Genomic DNA, 18,074 nt, shown 5'->3' with positions numbered 1-18,074 from the left:
ATATATATAATAATTATACATATATAAACATACTTTGCAATTTTTTTTCTTTTTCATATTCTTTTCCAATTTAGTTTATTACAAGATATTGAATATAGTTCACTGTGTTACACAGTAGGACTGTTTTTTATAGGGCTTCCCTGGTGGCTTAGATGGAAAAGCATCTGCCTGCAATGCTAGAGACCTGGCTTTGATCCCTGGGTGGGGAAGATCCCCTGGAGATGGAAATGGCTACCCACTCTGGTATTCTTTCCTGGAAAATCCTATGGCCAGAGGACCCTTGTAGGCTACAGCCCATGGGGTCACAAAGAGTCGGACACGACTGAGCGACTTTACTTTCTTTCTTTTTTAAAAAGTGCAAAGACCACCAGTGGATCCAGGGAGATGGTCCGGAGGGGAGAGTGACAGGGAGGCTGTGACTGCACGCTGGCCTGGGGCTTTGCGGGCCCAGAGAGAAGGGGAAGTGGCCAGACTGGAAAGGTGTTCAGGGAGGGTGGAGCCACGCGGCTGCGGGATATGAGTGATGAGGCTGGAGGATGAGACCCTGCCTGCTCTCTGCTGTGCCCTTCACTTGCTCCCTATTAAATCATGTCTTAGTCCTAATCTGATCTCTTTAAGAATTTTGAAATCTTGCTAGAGAATTAAAGCATTCTACTTATTTGCCTCTCTCTTCCTCATACTTTGTGTGCTCCCAGCAAAATGGAAGCCAGTAACCCCCTGCTCCCATTTCCCTCTCTGAAAATAAGCCATCAATACCCAAGCTCTGGGGTACTGACTACAGTACCCAAGCTCTGGGGTACTGACTGGGACCAGCTACAGAATTCAGTCTTGTTCAATCACTCAGTTGTGTCCGACTCTGCAACCCCACGGACTGCAGCATGCCTGTCTTCCCTGTCCTCCATCATCTCCCGGAGTTTGCTCAAACTCATGTCCATTGAGTCAGTGATGTCACCCAACCATCTTAGCCTCTGTCGTCCCCTTCTCCACCTGCCTTCAATCTTTCCCAGCATCAGTGTCCTTCCCAGAGTCAGCTCGTCACGTCAGGTGGCCAAAGTATTGGAGCTTCAGCTTCAGTGCAAAATGAAAACGCATGGCTCCTTGCTCAAAAATTATTACGAATTTCAAGGTAGTGATGGCAGGGCAGTAAACCCGCATGGTCTCTTCAAACAGAGGGCCCTGAGCAGCCACACAGACCATGTGCCCATGAAGCTGGCCCAGGCACTGCCAGTGTGTCCTTGTCTCAGATACAGAAGCTGACAACCTAACTCATGCAGAGCAGCCTTCTTAAACTGCAAAGGCACAGGAATTAGGGGACGGATGCTAAGATGGAATAAAATAAAAGTGTCGCTTTCTATTGGATAGACCATTGGCCATCTTGCCCCTTCTTGCACATGAGTTTGAGAAGTGCCTCCGTACCTGGAATAATTGGTCTGAGATGCATCTTTGCCAGACATTGTAAATTACATACCTTAATTCCTGTCTTTTTAATTTTTTCCTTTCGAAGCCACCCTTTTCCTTCTTCCCGGCTCTAAGCTTCCTCCTTATTTTCCTCCTTCCTTGAGATCCTGGCTACTTCCCTCCCCATGTAGCCAAATCTGTTTTGGAGAATGTTTGTGTGCTAGGCACATCAACTCACAGCCCCAAGCTGGTCCTCTCCCTGAGCCATCAAGGTAAGGCTTTGGGCCGCTCAACAAAGATGGGCTGTAGCTGCTCTGAGAAGACATAAGCCACCATCTGTCAGCTGCAAAGAAACCAACCTTTCAGCTCAGGATACTGAGGCTGAATGTCATCCAGAGCTAAAAAGGCTTATTTTTAGACAGCAACAAACGGTGGTTTGTTTATAGAGCTGGCACCAAAGAGCCACATCAATAGCAAACAGCATGCTCGCTGAGGACTGTGAAAGCTGGGGATGTAGTGGAGAGAGGCTGTGAGGGGAATGTTTGACCCAAAAGTCCATGGAAGGAGGCCTTGAAGGATATAGGCTCAACACTGGGGTTGGTTCAAGGTCCAAGGCGTCAGGTGCAGTAGTCTGTACCTGGCCCCTGCCACCCACAGACAGCCACCCACAGAGGCATTGGACCTCCCTGCCTTTCATTTTTCAAGTTTTGCAAAAGGAAAATGCTGGACTCAAAATTCCACTTTGGCTCTAAAAGCCCACACTCTAAATTAGATGTAGGATTTCAGGAAACTGGGCTAAATCTCTACTGGTTCCTTGACATTCCTTAATGCTTTTGCGTGTGTGTGTGTGTGTGTGTGTGTGTGTGTGTGTGCACGCTTAGTTGCTTAGTCGTGTCTGACTCTCCATGACACCATGGACTGTAGCCTGCCAGGCTCCTCTGTTTATGGATGTCTCCGGGCAAGAATGCTGTGGTGGGTAGCCCTTCCCTTCTGCACGGGATCTTCCCGATCCAGGGATTGAACCTGAGTCTCCGGTGCCACAGGCAGATTCTTTACCATCTGAGCCACCAGGGAAGCCCAATATTTTCTTAAATACATATTTTCATTTCTTTTTCTTTGCATGCTCTTTCTATGTTGTTCATATTTTTCTCTTTGTAGATGAAGAATATAGTATGAGAAATTTTTTTCTGGAGGGCTGTTTGGTTCTTGGAACACTGTGAATGATTAAATTCAGCCAAATCTGACATCAGCTCTTCCAATCCTAAAAGGCCTCACACTACGTAATCTTGCTTTTTTAAAATTAGTTTTTACTGTGATAAAATACGTATAACATAAAATGTAGCATCTTCACCATTTTTTAAAATTCACTTATTTCTAATTGAAGGATAATTACTTTATAGTATTGCGTTGGTTTCTACCAAACATCTTCACCATTTTCAAATGAAGGTACGGTTCCTGCAACCCCACGAAAGTACCAGGAACTGACAAGGGCGCCCTCTGTAGGTGAGAATCTTAATTTACGTCTTAGGAATGGTAACCCTGGCCTGTGAAATTCATAAATCTTTTTTTTTTAATTGTGGTAAAACACATCTAAGCTAAAGTTTACCATTTTAACCATTTTAAGTGTACAGTTTAATGGCATTTGGTACATTCACACTGTTGTGCAACCATTGCTTCCATCTGTCTCCCTAACATTCTGCATCTTCAAAAGCTAGAACTCTTTCCCCATTAAACAAGACCTCTCCTTTCTCCGCTCTCCCCAGGCCCTGACAGTCAACATTCTACCTTCTGTCTCTATGGATATAACTACTCCCAGTTCAGTTCAGTCACTCAGTCGTGTCCGACTCTTTGTGACCCCATAAATCGCAACAGTTATCCCCACTCCCATTTCCCTCTCTGAAAATAAACCATCCAATACCTAAGCTCTGGAATACTGACTGGGACCAGCTACAGAATTCACTGTTTTGTTCAATCACTCAGTCGTGTCTGACTCTTTGCAACCCCGTGGACTGCAGCACGCTAGGCCTCCCTGTCCATCACCAACTCCCTGAGTTTACCCAAACTCATGTCCATCGAGTCGGTGATGCCATCCAGCCATCTCATCCTCTGTCGTCCCCTTCTCCTCCTGCCCCCAATTCCTCCCAGCTCTTCACATAAGGTGGCCAAAGTATTAGAGCTTCAGCTTCAGCATTAGTCCTTCCAATGAACACTCAGGACTGACTTCCTTTAGGATGGATTGGTTGGATCTCCTTGCAGTCCAAGGGACTCTCAAGAGTCTTCTCCAACACCACAGTTCAAAAGCATCAATTCTTCGGTGCTCAGGTTTCTTCATGGTCCAACTCTCACATCCATACATGACCACTGGAAAAACCATAACCTTGACTTTTGGACCTTTGTGGCAAAGTAATGTCTCTGCTTTTTAATGTGCTGTCTAGGTTGGTCATAACTTTCCTTCCAAGGAGTAAGTGTCTTTTAATTTTATGGCTGCAACCACCATCTGCAGTGATTTTGGAGCCCCCAAAAAATAAAGTCTGACACTGTTGCCACTGTTTCCCCATCTATTTGCCATGACGTAAGGGGACCAGATGCCATGATCTTAGTTTTCTGAATGTTGAGTTTTAAGCCAACTTTTTCACTCTCCTCTTTCACCTTCATCAAGAGGCTTTTTAGTTCCTCTTCACTTTCTGCCATAAGGGTGGTGTCATCTGCATATCTGAGGTTACTGATATTTCTCCCGGCAATCTTGATTCCAGCTTATGCTTCTTCCAGCCCAGCGTTTCTCATGATGTACTCTGCATAGAAGTTAAATAAGCAGGGTGACAATATACAGCCTTGACGTACGCCTTTTCCTATTTGGAACCAGTCTGTTGGTCCATGTCCAGTTCTAACTGTTGCTTCTTGACCTGCATACAGGTTTCTCAAGAGGCAGGTCAGGTAGTCTGGTATTCCCATCTCCTTCAGAATTTTCCAGTTTATTGTGATCCACACAGTCAAAGGCTTTGGCATCGTCAATAAAACAGAAATAGAAGTTTTTCTGGAACTCTCTTGCTTTTTTGATGATCCAGCGGATGTTTGCAATTTGATCTCTGGTTCCTCTGCCTTTTCTAAAACCAGCTTGAACATCTGGAAATTCATAGTTCACGTATTGCTGAAGCCTGGCCTGGAGAATTTTGAGCATTACTTTACTAGCGTGTGAGATGAGTGCAATTGTGCGGTAGTTTGAGCATTCTTTGGCATTGCCTGTTTGGGGGATTGGGATGAAAACTGACCTTTTCCAGTCCTATGGCCACTGCTGAGTTTTCCAGATTTGCTGGCATATTGAGTGCAGCACTTTCAGGATTTGAAATAGCTCAACTGGAATTCCATCACCTCCATCAGCTTTGTTCGTAGTGATGCTTCTTAAGGCCCACTTGACTTCACATTCCAGGATGTCTGGCTCTAGGTGAGTGATCACACCATTGTGATTATCTCAGTCTCTCATATAATTGTGATCACACAGCATTTATCCTCTTATGTCCGACTTAGCATATCTTCAAGGTTCATCCACGTTGTAGTATGTATAGAATTTCCTTCCTTTTTAAGGCTGGATAGTATTCCAGTGTAGGTGTACACCACACTTTAATTATCTTTTTATCTTTTGATGGACACTTGGGTTGCATCTGCTTCTTGATATTGTGAACAATATGGCTATGGACATCGGTATACAAAAAGGGAGAGAAAAAAAAAAGGAAGGAAGAAAGAAAAATTGAATTTAAATGATCATTTAAAGTAAAGTAGTACTAATCGCTCAGTTGTGTTGACTGGGGAAACATAAAGCTACCAAAAAGAAAAAAACACTGAAGTCCATTGATGGGAATTCTGAATCCACAAAAGTGAGTACCAATTAAAGGTATAGAGCAGAGATTCCCAAACTTTCTCAATTCATGACACCCTTAGGGTCTCAGAGACTTTTTCCCAGGGCCCTAGGCAAAAAAAATAAAATCAAATTACCAAATTGTTACGAATTTATGAAATAGTTAGACCCAAACAATTTAGCAAGTATTTATGTTCTAACAAGTAGCTATGTGGGGGGAAATGCACAGCATTTAAAAGAAAAAAAATTTTTTTTCTTTTATTCTTAAATAACTTCAATTATTTACTAAGGATATGTGTGCACCTGTTAGGCATACTGCTGTTTCTAACATTGAAATCAGATTAGACACATTTACCCTTATTTTCTGTTTCATGTAGCTTCTTCTTGGTTCTTCTTATTACAGTAACCACTGGAATCCCAGCTTTGAGAAACTCGGATATCTTTGACAGAAAAGTAACACAGAGAAAGAAAAAGAAGAAAGAAACGGAGTACAATCGAATGCTCAAACTATGAACTATCTTGAGTTCATACTTTGCAATGGGTGTCAGGAATTGATGCATTTCCCTCCACTTATAAAACTCGTCCAATCTGTGAGTTTTGGGGGGCGCTCTGGGCAGCTGGGTTCCCAGTTTAAGAACTGAAAATCTAGACAATTTGAATACTCCAGAGACCTTACTTTGTCAACAAGAACTGCATAAACTGGATGACTCTCCAACAATCTCGCTTTTACGGCTCTGGCCCGGCCTCCCTTGCAGCCACACTGGCCCTTTGGCTGCTTCCTGACCCCTCTGATTACCATGGTATCTCAGTGCCTTTGCATTTGTTGTGGCTTTTGCCTGGAATGGTCCCTCTGCCCCGGACTGCCACAGCGCTCCGCTCTAACTCATTCAGAACTGGCTGCCGGCCCCAGTGTACACCATTCAACTTGAGCTGCCTGACATTCCGTTGGTCTTCTTGCACTTTCAAGGCTGATTTGCCCCACACAAATCTCTTTGGAAATATGATTACAGGTGAAATTAGTGATCCAGGACTACTTCAATAGCAACAAAGTAAAATTGCAGTGTTGATGTAGTCAAAATGTTACCCAGCATCAATACTCAGAGAGGAGACCTGGAGGAGGAGAAGACAACAGTGGTACTCAGCTGCTGAGACCTCTAATTCCAGATTGTTCCTGGATGGGTGAAGAAACCCTTCCCTGTCTGGAGGAAGGAACTGCAAAATCTTACTACCCAGGCTGGGAGGAATTTGTGTACGCACTTTGCACTTCACCACACCATCCTTTTCCCATTCATCTTTGGGGCCATCTTTTTTTGTTTGTTTGTTTGTTTATTAAACGTTGTTTTCAGGGGTCTCAAAATTCTGTGCCTAAGTTTTGGTTAAGTTGTTTCCATTAAAAAGTGTTTATTTTAAATGCTAATAATTTAAAATTTTCCCCCTCCCCGGCTCAGTGGTAAAGAATCTGCCTGCCAATGCAGGAGACATGAGTTCAATCCCTGGATTGGGAAGATCCCCTGGAGGAGGGCATGGCAATTCACCCCAGTATTCTTGCCTGGAAAATCCCATGGACAGAGGAGACTGCAGGCTGTAGATCATGGGATGGCAAAAAGAATCGGATACAACTTAGCGACTAAACGACAACAGTAACAACCTCCCCAGCTCACCAAACATTCTCTTTCCCTTCTGAAGGTTTTTAGTGAAACATTGTTGTCAGTAACCAGTTTTTTACTATTACACTTATATGGCCAATTGAGGCAAACACTTCCGAGATCATTCTTTTACCATCCATTAAAATGGGGGTGCAGGCATTGGGGATAATATTACTTTAGCCTCCTGAACTTTCTAGGCCAACTCGGTGACCTTGCCAACTCCAGCAGCCCGCTGCTTTGATGACACCCACAGCAACTGGCTGGCCCATGTCACAAACCGTAAAAGGACCCTAAGGAGGATCAGAGAATCTCTCAACACACATATTAGCCTTGCAAGATTTCCAGAATACAGACCCACCTTCTAGCTTCTTCTAAGAATGGCAGTCAAAACTCCTCTGTTCAACAAATCTGCAAGCAATGTGAGCTGTGTGGCAACCACGCACAGATGCATGGCATCACTGGTTTGTCCTGAATGGTTCAGGATGGTCAGGAAGTCAGCTGCTTCCACTGGTAGGTCATATTTACTGTCACCAGTAAGAATGGTGCCATGGTAAACATCTTTGATAGATACTGTCTCAACAGGAATCCCCAGGAAGAGCTTCACCCAAAGCTTCATGGTGCATTCCAAGGGACTGGACTTCATTTGTATCACTGGCTGGAGCCAAGTGACCGCTGTGCTGGGGGTTGAGAACAGCAGTATCCACAGGGACAGTACCAGTTCCATCAACTTTATAGACGTCCTGGAAGGGCAGACAGAAGGGCTTGTCAGTCAGATAAGTTGGTAGCTGGATGCAATCCAGAGCTTCAGGCAGCATGGTTCCGCTGGCACTGCCATCTTTATGGATGACTTTCCATGGCTCCAGAGTGTCACCATTCCAACCAGAGCTGGCACAAATGCTACTGTGTCAGGCTTATGGCCAGTTTTCCTCATGTAGGTGCTGACTTCCTTGACAGTGTCTTCGTGTCTCTTTCTGGCTGTAGGAATCCCTTTTGTTAACACCAATAGTTACTTGTTTTACACCCAGTGTGTAAGCCAGAAAGACACGCTCATAGGTCTGGAGACACTAGCTTCAAATTCACCATCAGCAGCAATCAGGACAGCATGATATGGCCGAGATGTGCCTGCAGTCATTTTTTTGATAAAGTCTGTATCCTGGGACATCAACAATGCTTACGTTGTACTTGCTGATCTTGCATTGCCACAGGGAGATGTTGATGGTGGTACCACTGATCAATGTGGATACCACACTCACATCCATCTTTCACTTTATCCAAGACACAGGCATCCTTGAAGGAACCCTTTTCCATCTCAGCAGACTGTTTCTCAAATTTTTATGGTTCCTTTTTCAGCTCCCCCCTCCCCCATTTGTAGATCAGATGGGCATGAATGTCAAACTTACCTGAGCTACGTGTCCAATGATGACAGTGTTTATATGAGTCTTTTCCTTTGCCACTTGGCTTAGATTCAGTGGTGGGTTTCACAACATCTGTGTTCTGGTGGAAAACCAATTGTTAGTGAGGAGTACCATCTTTACCATTTATCAAGTTCCTATATATGCACAGGTCTTGGTTTTCTTCTGAATACATTTTTAATCTTGGAATAATTCTAGATTTGCAGAATATCTGAAAAGAGAAATTTGGTACACCCTCACCCAGTTTCATTTAATGGCCCTATTTTTCATGCATATTTTGGTACTTTTGTTCAAACTAAGAGACCAACTTTGGTACATTGCTATTAACTAAACTCCAGACTTTATTTGTTATTTCACTTACTTTTCTGCTAGTGTCCCCTTTTCTGTCCCAGAATCCAGTCCAGGGCATCAAAGTGTGTTTATTTGTCATGTCTCTGCAATCGCACCTGATCTTTGACAGTTTCCTAGTTTTTCCTTGTTTCTGATCTTTGACAGTTTCCTAGTTTTTCCTTGTTTTTCATGATCTTGACAGTTTTAAAGAGTACAGGTGATGTCTCTTTTTATACTGTCCCTCCACTTAGATTTGTCTGACATCTTTAATATGATTGGGGTCAGGGATTTGGGGAAGAATCCTCTAAATGTGAAATATCCTTCTCATCACATCAAGCGCACATGGAAGCAACATCACTTACTGCTGGTGATGTTAACCTCGATCACTTAGCTAAGGTAGTTGTTGTCATGTTCCTCCACTATAAAGCAACCATTTTTCCTTTGCCATACTCTAATCTTTGGACATTGGTCACCAAGCCTACACTGGAGGATGGGGGAGGGAGTGTGTGAACGAAGTTCCACCTCTTGGATCAAGGAATATCTACATATATTATTGGTATTACTTTTGTAGGAAGTATTTGTAAGGAAGCTTACCTTGTAAGGAAGATCTTCTCTCCCATTTATTTATTTTTCAATAATTTTTTTATCAGTATAGACTTATTAATTTATACCTGAGATTATAATCCAATTATTTGGATTATTTTTTCACTCAAATTGTTAATTATTTTGTCACTAATTGTTCCAGTGGGCACTCTCTCAGGTTGGTTCCTAGGTCCCTTTGATATATAATTGCCCACCCCCCCCCAACCCCCCACTCCCCGCTTATAGCATTTCTTACTTTATGGTACTACCAGATGCTCTGGGCTCATTTTATATGCCCTGTCACAGCCATTTCTCCAAGGAGTCCTGGTTCCTTTTATTTGATAATGGTATTAGAAATCAAGATGTGGGTGCTGGGTCTGCTCAATGCTGTTGGGGTATCACTACTTATAAGTTCTGACAGTGAAAAGAGCTGGGAAATATATGCATGTGTACAAACCCGGGTACAACAAATATCTATACTTATTTCTGTATCAATTTATCTGTTTATATTAGATTAAATACGACACCACCAATGTCTCCAGGCTTTATCCAGTCCCACAGGTTCGTTCCAGCCTTGCTGTGCTGTGATTAGTCATTCAGTCATGTAGAACTCTTTGCGAGCCCATGGACAGTAGCCCGCCAGGCTCCTCTGTCCGTGGGATTCTCCAGGCAAGAATACTGGAGTGGGTTGCCATCCCCTTTTGCAGTCTTCCCAACGCCAGGGGTCGAACCCAGGTCTCCCATGTTGCAGATGGATTTGAACCCAGGTCCCCTGCACTGCAGGTGGATTCTTTACCATCTAATCCACCAGAGAAGCCCATGAATACTAGAGTGGGTAGCCTATCCCTTCTCCAGGGGATCTTCCTGACCCAGGAATTGAACCTGGGTCTCCTGCACTGCAGGAAGATTCTTTACAAGCTGAGCTACCAGGAAAGCCCTAGTTCTAGCCTTACCTTTTTACTTGTAAGTATCTACCCTCTTTAGCAGTGAGAAACCTGATCACCATTACCTCCCATCCATTTGCTTATTGATTCAACTCCAGTAACACAAAAACTAGTTTCAGAGTTGTTAACCTATACTTCCATGATACAGGTCTTTTCTGAGTCTGTATTCTGTTCCCTAAGGTTATTTGACTTTTTCTTTTCACCATTACCATTCTAATTTGATTATTATAACTTTAAGATATATCTTTATCCAAAAAAAGAAGTCTTTTTGAGTTAGCTACTCACAGACATTTATTTTTCTATACAAATTTATTATGGGCTTTTTCAGTTTCTTGATTGTGACTGGAATGGCAATAGTTTCTCTTATAGCTTCATTTAGAAAGACTTAACAGACACGCACCGTGAAGACATTCTTCATGGGTATTTTACTGTCTAGTCAGATATTCTTTACAATCTTCTCCTTTAACATGATGTTTTAACTCTGAGATTACTTTTAGTTTTGAAAGTTTTTTGAATAGTTGTTTCTAAATATGTTTGTAATTATATTCAAATATTTACTATTTAAAATTTATGTTTATATAATGTTTTACTCCTGTGTTTTGTTGTTTTGCATCCTTTATTTTTCCATCCTCACTGATCTGGCCACAGGTACGTTTACTTAATGTAAAAACCAAAGCAATCAGCTTTTGGTTTGTGAATATTCCTTATTGTTTTTCTCATTCTATTTGTAATTGATTTGGCTCCTTATCTTTGCCTCCTTTTTCTTCTTACTTCTTTGGGTTATTCCAATTTCTTGATTTGAATGTGTATTATCAGTTCATTTGTTTTTAGTCTTTCTTGCTTTCTGATAAATGTGCTTCAAGCTATAAATTTTCCTCTAAGACTTGTGTGCCACAGATTAAGCAATGTAAAGTGCCCATTTTACTGCATTCCAAGTCTTTCATAAATTCCCTAGTGCTTCCCAAGGATTATTTAGATTTTTTTTCCCCCTCTCATAGGCTTATGAGATTTAAAAAAGCCTATCCTTTTATTATCAAGGTCAAATTTTACTGCCTGATGGTCAGAGAACATGGTCTGTATGATATTAATTTGGGGGAAATGAATTTCAGCCTTCTTTGTGGCCTAGGAGATTGTCCATTTTTATGACAATTCCATTATATTTAAGAAGAAAATGTATTCTGTTTATGTGTATAAATTTTGTGATAAACATGCTTTCAGATGAACTTGACAGGGTCTTTGATTGAGCATCTCCCTCTACCCCTTTCTAAAACTTGAATTTAACTCTGTAATATTGAAATAGAGTAAATAAACACACTCACTTACCAGATGTGAATGAGAAGTATGGCCGGAGGAGATGAGCTGGTGGGCTATTAGAGGCTGGACTATTCCTTTGGCTAATTCAGCACAGTCCAGGTGCCAATTTATAAGCTTGTAGACTGGAAAACCTGCATTCTGAGGCTTTTTGACAGCATACCTGTTGACTCTTTCAGAATAGATTGGCATCAAGACCCAGGTCTCTGTATTCATTTATACACAAATTTATCTAACTGACAAATTTTTATTGAGCCCTATGAGCTGCCAAGCCCTGTTCTCGGCAGTGAAAATGAAGCACTGAATTTTCTTTTGTGTCATTATACAGTGCACGTTTTAGTAAAGGAGTTTGACAAATATCTAATATTACTAGTACGTGAGGAGAAGCGGGTGACAGAGGATGAGATGGTTGGATGGCATCACTAACTCAATGGACATGAGTTTGAGCAAATCTGGCAGATAGTGAAGGACAGGGAAGCCTGGCGTGCTGCAGTCCATGGGGTCGCAAAGAGTCGGACACGACTGAGCGGCTGAACAACAAAAGCAGGTGATAAAGGCGCCAAAGGAAAACAGGAGGGCAGGATGATAGGGAGTGAGAGGCGGAGAGGAAGCGCCCACATGCAGTCAGAGGAGCCCCGTGAGGCCTGGGCAGTTTCAGAGGGACGGCGAGCACAGAGGCCCTGAAGCGGGCACCAGCTGAGAATATCCTAGGGACCATGGTGCTTATTTTCAGTAGACTGAATGTTCTTGGGGCAAATAAAGTCCTTTCTCTCCATGCAGGCTTGTTACATAGAAAGGATGTCACCATCCAGAGGCTGATTGGTGAGCCTCATATCTGAACAAGTTGGGTTAGTGACCGATGAGTCACTGCACCAGGCTGACTTAGTCTGACACATCCACCTGTTCTTCTGAGCCATATCCCATCTGGTATGTCTCTGGCTAAGGTTGGGAGGGGCAACAACAACTTCTCTTTCTTTGTTTTTAAGTTGAGGTTAGGAAACACTGGGTCCAGCACCCATCAGCTGGGTAGTACTGGCAAGTTCTCCCATTCTCTTCCCTTTTTGTAGAGAACTGATAACATGCCCAAGGCCACACAGGCAGAAACTGAATAGTTTTTTACTGTTTCCTGCATTTCCCTCCTGTCTCTTTGGTCAGGTCCACTCTGGTTGAAAACAAACTTGGTGGTTAGCAATAAACCACAGAAAAGAACCCGGTTGACAATTAGTCAAAATTAAGTCTGTCTTAGCTTTCTTTCACTAGACTTAAAAACTCATGGTTCCCGGGAAGGAATGTTGGGGGAAAGGGATAGTTAGGGAGCTTCAGATGGACATCTACACACTGCTATATTTAAAACGGATAACCAACAAGGACCCACTGTATAGCACAGGGAACTCTGCTCAGTGTTATGTGGCAGCCTGGATGGGAGTGGAGTTTGGGGAAAATGGATACATGTACATGTATGGCTGAGTCCCTTTGCTATCCACCTGAAACTATCACAACATTGTTATCTGTTATACTCCAATATTAAATAAAAAGTCTTTTAAAAAAGAATTAAGTCTTCCTTTACTAACAAGAGTATTACCCTTTACAGCCTGAATTTTGGGCATATCCCTGTCTCTTAATATTGCTGCAAGAACTCATATCTGGTCAGGCCACTCGGTCTGACCTGCCTACAAGGTAAGCATTTCCACAAGCACAATAGTCTTGCCAGGTCAGGGGCTCAGGGTCAATCCCATAGATTTTTCCTATTAGAGACTCGAACTTCAACAGGTCACAAAAAACCCACGTCCTTAGATGTTCAATACAGATCTGCATAAAGAACACAGGAGAGTATTTCCTCAAAGCAGAGGGTGAGTTAACCGATGATTCCAGGAATCACTAAATTACTCATCTGGCTCATGATTTATTTGAACACATAACCAAGTATTGATGAAGGTGTATTAAGGAACACACCAGCCTGTTTTTACTTATTTATTGATGCCTCCATTTCATTTCAGAACATTTCAGTGGCTGTCAAGTCAACGAGTAACATCTTACAAAGACACAGTCCTTTTCCCCCCCTTCAAAGCAGTTTTTCATGGGCATCATTTTCTCCGCTCAGCAATAGCTGGCTTCGCTGTCTCCATTTTAACCGCGGGCTTAGATGTGGAGGCCGCTGCGCGGTCTACCAGGGATTTTCACAGATGTGACTTCATTCGATCCTCTCCTCCCACCCTGCACGGCCGAAAGGGTGCCTGTCCTCACATTAGTTTGTCAGTCTGCGGTGACATCCCACCAGACAAGCCGGTCTTTGTCCGAGAGGTGAGATAAGCTGGCGGTCGGGGTTAGGGGTATCCGCATGACTTCGGGCCGGTTGCCTGAGCAGGGACCTACTCACAGAGGCCCGCCTGGCAATTTTTAGTTCAGTTGCTCAGTCATGTCCGACTCCTTGAGACCCCATGGACCGCAGCATGCCAGGCTTCCCCGTCCATCACCAACTCCCGGAGTTTACTCAAACTCATGTCCATGGAGTCGGTTATGCCATCCAACCATCTCATTCTGTCGTCCCCTTGTTCTCCCACCCTCAATCTATTAGTCAGGGGCATTCACCCTCCCGACCCACCCGCAGGGCTTCGCCTTAAGCAAAGCATAGAATCCCGCCGCGTGTTAATCACGTTCCAGAGGCCACAGCACAGCACCCTCGGGGCAAGAACGGATCTGGCTGTGCTGCGACCACGGGTCTGGGCTCGCGCCCTTCGGGAGCGGAGGATTTGGGGGTTCTTCCCGCCAAGAACCCTCGAGAAGGGCCGCCGAAGGCCCTCTCCTCGCCGCGGCCGAGCGGGGGTTGGGGGAGCGTGTTGCAGAGTGCGTCGCCTCGCTCCCGGGCCGCCAGCGACCCGCCAGCACCTGTAGCACCACACGGGAACCCCTGACTCGGAAACCGCTTACCCTCCACGACCGGATTTCCGCCGGACCGCGCTTCTCACGGGCCCCGCCCCTTCCGTCGACTTTCCCCTCGAGGCCCCGCCCCTTCCGCCAGCCCCGCCCCCGTTCAGCCCACGTGTGAGCCCTGAGACGCAGTCTGGGTTGTCGCGCGTTTGCTTCCGCCAGGTCTCCGGGTGCGTGGATCCCGGCGCGCCCCCGCCCTCTTGGCCATGGGGGTCCCCAAGAGGAAGGTCTCGGGCGGCCAGGACGGCGCGTCTGCCCCGGCGGGCGCAGCGAAGCGGGCCCGCACCGAAGAGCTCACGGGCGTGCGCTTCAAGGCTCAGCTGAGGGACCCGCAGGGCGCGGGGCCGGGTGAGTGCAGGGGGGAAGAGAGCGCGAGATTGAGAGGCGATCTCCAGGCTTCTTCTGTCTGCGTGGGGCCTCCGTGTGCAGACGCAGCAGCTCCTTTCTGCAGCGAGGGTCAGAGCCCAGCCTCCCGATTTGCAGTCGGGAAACCGAGACCTGGGTGCCGGGGAGTCCAGGGCCACGATTTGTTTGATTTTGACAGTTTCCCTGCGAGTACATGCTTCCCCTGCCCGGGCAGCATCTGTCAGCAAGCTCTAAAGTTTTTTTTTTTTTTTTTTTTTTGCAATTGTTTGGAAAGTGGATAAATGTACTCCTCATTCACTACAGCAAATATTTATGGAGTCCTGACTATGAGTCGGGGGCTTCCCTCATAGCTCAATCGTTAAAGAATCTGCCTGCAGTGCAGGAGACGCAGGTTCGATTCCTGGGTCGGGAAGATCCCCTGGAGAAGAGCATGGCAACCCACTCCAGTATTCTCCATGGAGAATACCGTGGACAGAGGGTTATAGGCCATGGGATCGCAAGAGTCTGTTCGGGGCTGTTCAATGAGCCGGTTTGCAGTTACTGCCATGGCTGTCAGCTCTTTTTTGCGTAGCTTTGATTCTCCACCACTCACTCCGACCCCAGAACATGTAATAAGCTATCACATAAAGCCACCGAAGGGCCTGTCAGTTGACCAAGATTAGTAACTGATACGAAGTAGATTCTGTTTTTCACTTTTTGAAAAGTAATCACCCTGAACAATTTCTTATAATCCATTAGAAAGTATTTAGATTATGGGGCCAAAACACAATCAAATTAGGCTAATATGTGGAAACACTGGCATTGTGTCAAAATGAAACAGTGACAGTGTTTCTCTCAAGTGAAAAATTATTAAGTTCATGGCCAGAATATCCTCAGTTTCTAGTTTGTCTTCCACAGATTTTTTTTTTTTTTTTTTTTTAAGGTTTGATATCTGCAACTGCTGGCTAGTACTAGGAAGAGGATATCTGCTTTAGTGTACATTTTATTCATTCATTTGTTCATTAGTTTTTGGAGAAGAAAATGGCAACCCACTCCAGTATTCTTGCCTGAAAAATCCCATGGAGAGAGGAGCCTGGTGGGCTACAGTCCAAAGGGTGGCAGAGTTGGACGTGACTGAATGACTAAGCACATACAGTTCATTCATTCATTTGTTCATTATTTACAAGGGGGTGTTATTTGCTGGTGTAGAGATCAAATGGTGAGTAAAAATCAGATGGGCCCTCCATTTTTAGATTGAATGTGTAGATGAGAACATAAAGTATTTGTCTTTCTCTAACTTGTTTCGTTTAATAGCTTCAGGGTTCATGTAGAATGTTGCAAAAGGTAAAGTTTCCTACTTTCTTTTTTTTCTTTTTTTAATTTTGGCTGCACTTAGTGGCATGTGGGATCTTGGGGTTGAACCTGCACCTTGTACAGTGGAAGCTTGGAGTCTTAACCACTGGACCATTAGAAAAGTCCCCAGTGTCCTTCTTTTTTAAAGGCTGAATAATATCCCATTGTGTGTATTTCTTTCCTTTGTTTTTTGTTTTTTTGATGTGGACCAGTTTTAAAAAATTCATTTTGCTTTAGTTATCTATTTGTTCACACATTTATTATGCATGGCTCACTGTACAGCATGTGCTAGCCTAGTTCTCCAGCCAAGGATCGAACCCCTGCCCCCCGCAGTGGAAGCACAGAGTCTTAACCAGTAGACCACCAGGATAGTCTCTGATGTGGTCCCTTTTTAAAGTTTCTATTGAATTTGTTACAATATTGTTTCTCTTTTATGTTTTGTGTTTTTTTGGCCAGGAGGCCTCTGGGATCTTGGCTCCTTGACCAGGGGTTGAGCCCTGCCCCCATGCATTGGAAGGCAAAGGTTTAACCAGTGGAAGTCCCTCTTGTGTGTATTTCTGTGTATAGACATACCCATTCTGTTTATCCATTATGGTCCCTTCGCGTTGATGAGGGGCGGGGATGGAAAGCAGGGTTGGATTGATAAAGACACAGAGGATGCTCAGGAGCATCGGATGGCAACCCATCAGGAGGCTTCCTGCATCAGGAAGGGTTCTGCTGTCAACCAGTGCCTTTGAAAGATGCTCCCCATGACCTCCTGGTGATGGGGGAAAGGATATGTCCTGTCTCTCGATCTCCCCATCTCCACCCTGCTCCTCTGTTCCATCTTGTCACGGGCTGCTTCCAGTCACCTGGCTGTTTCCTGCCAGCAGTCTGCCCCTGTCACCGTAGCACCTGGGATTGTTCTAAAGAGACCGTCCTTATTAACATCTGAAACTCTCATTTCAGCCCTGGAGGCATTTGTTTCTGCTGCTAAGAAGCTCCCCCGAGAAGATGTGTATGATGTTGTGGAGGGGTACATCAAGATTTCTGTGGAGTGTGCTGAGATTTTCCAGCTCCTGAGTGGGGAGAAACGCCCTGAAAGTGAAGTATGCTCTTCCTTACTCCTAATGGGGAGAAGGAAAAGTTAGTGCTACTGTCGTGTTAGGGCTTCCCTGGTGTCTCAGTGATAAAGAGTTTACCCGCCAAGCAGGAGACGCAAGTTCAATTCCTGGGTCGGGAAGATCCCCTGGAGAAAGAAATGGCAACCCACTCCAGTATTCTAGCCTGGAAAATCCTATGGACAGAAGAGCCTGGAGGGCTACAGTCCATGGGGTCACCAAAGAGTTGGACATGACTGAGTGACTGAATAACAACAACTTTTATGTTAACCTTGATGAAGAGAAATGTGATATAAATCTCCAAGATATTACCAGCTTTCTACTGAAAATGATGCTCTGTGCCTGGGCTGTAGAGATACATCCATTTTTGCATTGTAACCTTTGAAAGCCTTTAGAGGAAAGTGCTAACTTGTTACTGGTGAATAACAGCAGAAGGAAGGATCATAGATTCTTGTCTAAATGCACTTGGTTTCCACATGGTTTGCTTTAACGGAAGGGAAATAGGTAAAGACTGTGTGTCCCAGGTTCAGATGTATATTGAGTTGTCAATTGTTTTCTGCTTCCAAAGAGGTTCAGAATTTGAGGTGTTTATGAACCTGTTGAAGTCTCAGGATTATTGCTGTAAGGCTGTAGACCTGAATATCCCCAAAGCAGTGAGGCAGAATCATTACTAGAAATTTCTCTTTTAATTTCATTTGGTTTACTTGTAAGCAAGCTGTTCTCCTGGAACAAGGCTAATTCCAAAGCTCAGGGCCTGGCAGATCAGGGCCTGGCAGCTCAGGGTCTGATTTGGGATCTGTTAAACCTCCAGGTGACTGTGGCTAAGACAAGTGTTTGTAGAGGAGGAAAAGAAAAGAGGTGATTTGTGGATC

General features: G+C 44.4%; 1 protein-coding gene across 2 annotated transcripts in view; it reads left to right on the top strand.

Annotated features, from left to right (window-relative positions):
• Window positions 1-14,524: 14,524 nt before the first annotated feature.
• URB1 (URB1 ribosome biogenesis homolog) overlaps window positions 14,525-18,074 on the top strand; it is a 73,290-nt gene continuing 69,740 nt past the window's right edge. For both annotated transcript variants that reach the window (XM_065913737.1, XM_065913736.1), the window contains exons 1-2: window positions 14,525-14,752; window positions 17,051-17,190. In XM_065913737.1, the coding sequence (XP_065769809.1) occupies window positions 14,611-14,752; window positions 17,051-17,190 (282 nt within the window). In that variant the 5' untranslated portion in view covers window positions 14,525-14,610. The remainder of the gene's footprint in view (window positions 14,753-17,050; window positions 17,191-18,074) is intronic.

Source organism: Muntiacus reevesi, chromosome 21, assembly GCF_963930625.1.
Source record: "Muntiacus reevesi chromosome 21, mMunRee1.1, whole genome shotgun sequence".
Lineage (NCBI taxonomy): Eukaryota > Metazoa > Chordata > Mammalia > Artiodactyla > Cervidae > Muntiacus > Muntiacus reevesi.
The sequence above is the reverse complement of the archived record's forward strand: the minus strand, read 5'-3'. Positions and strand labels throughout refer to the sequence as shown.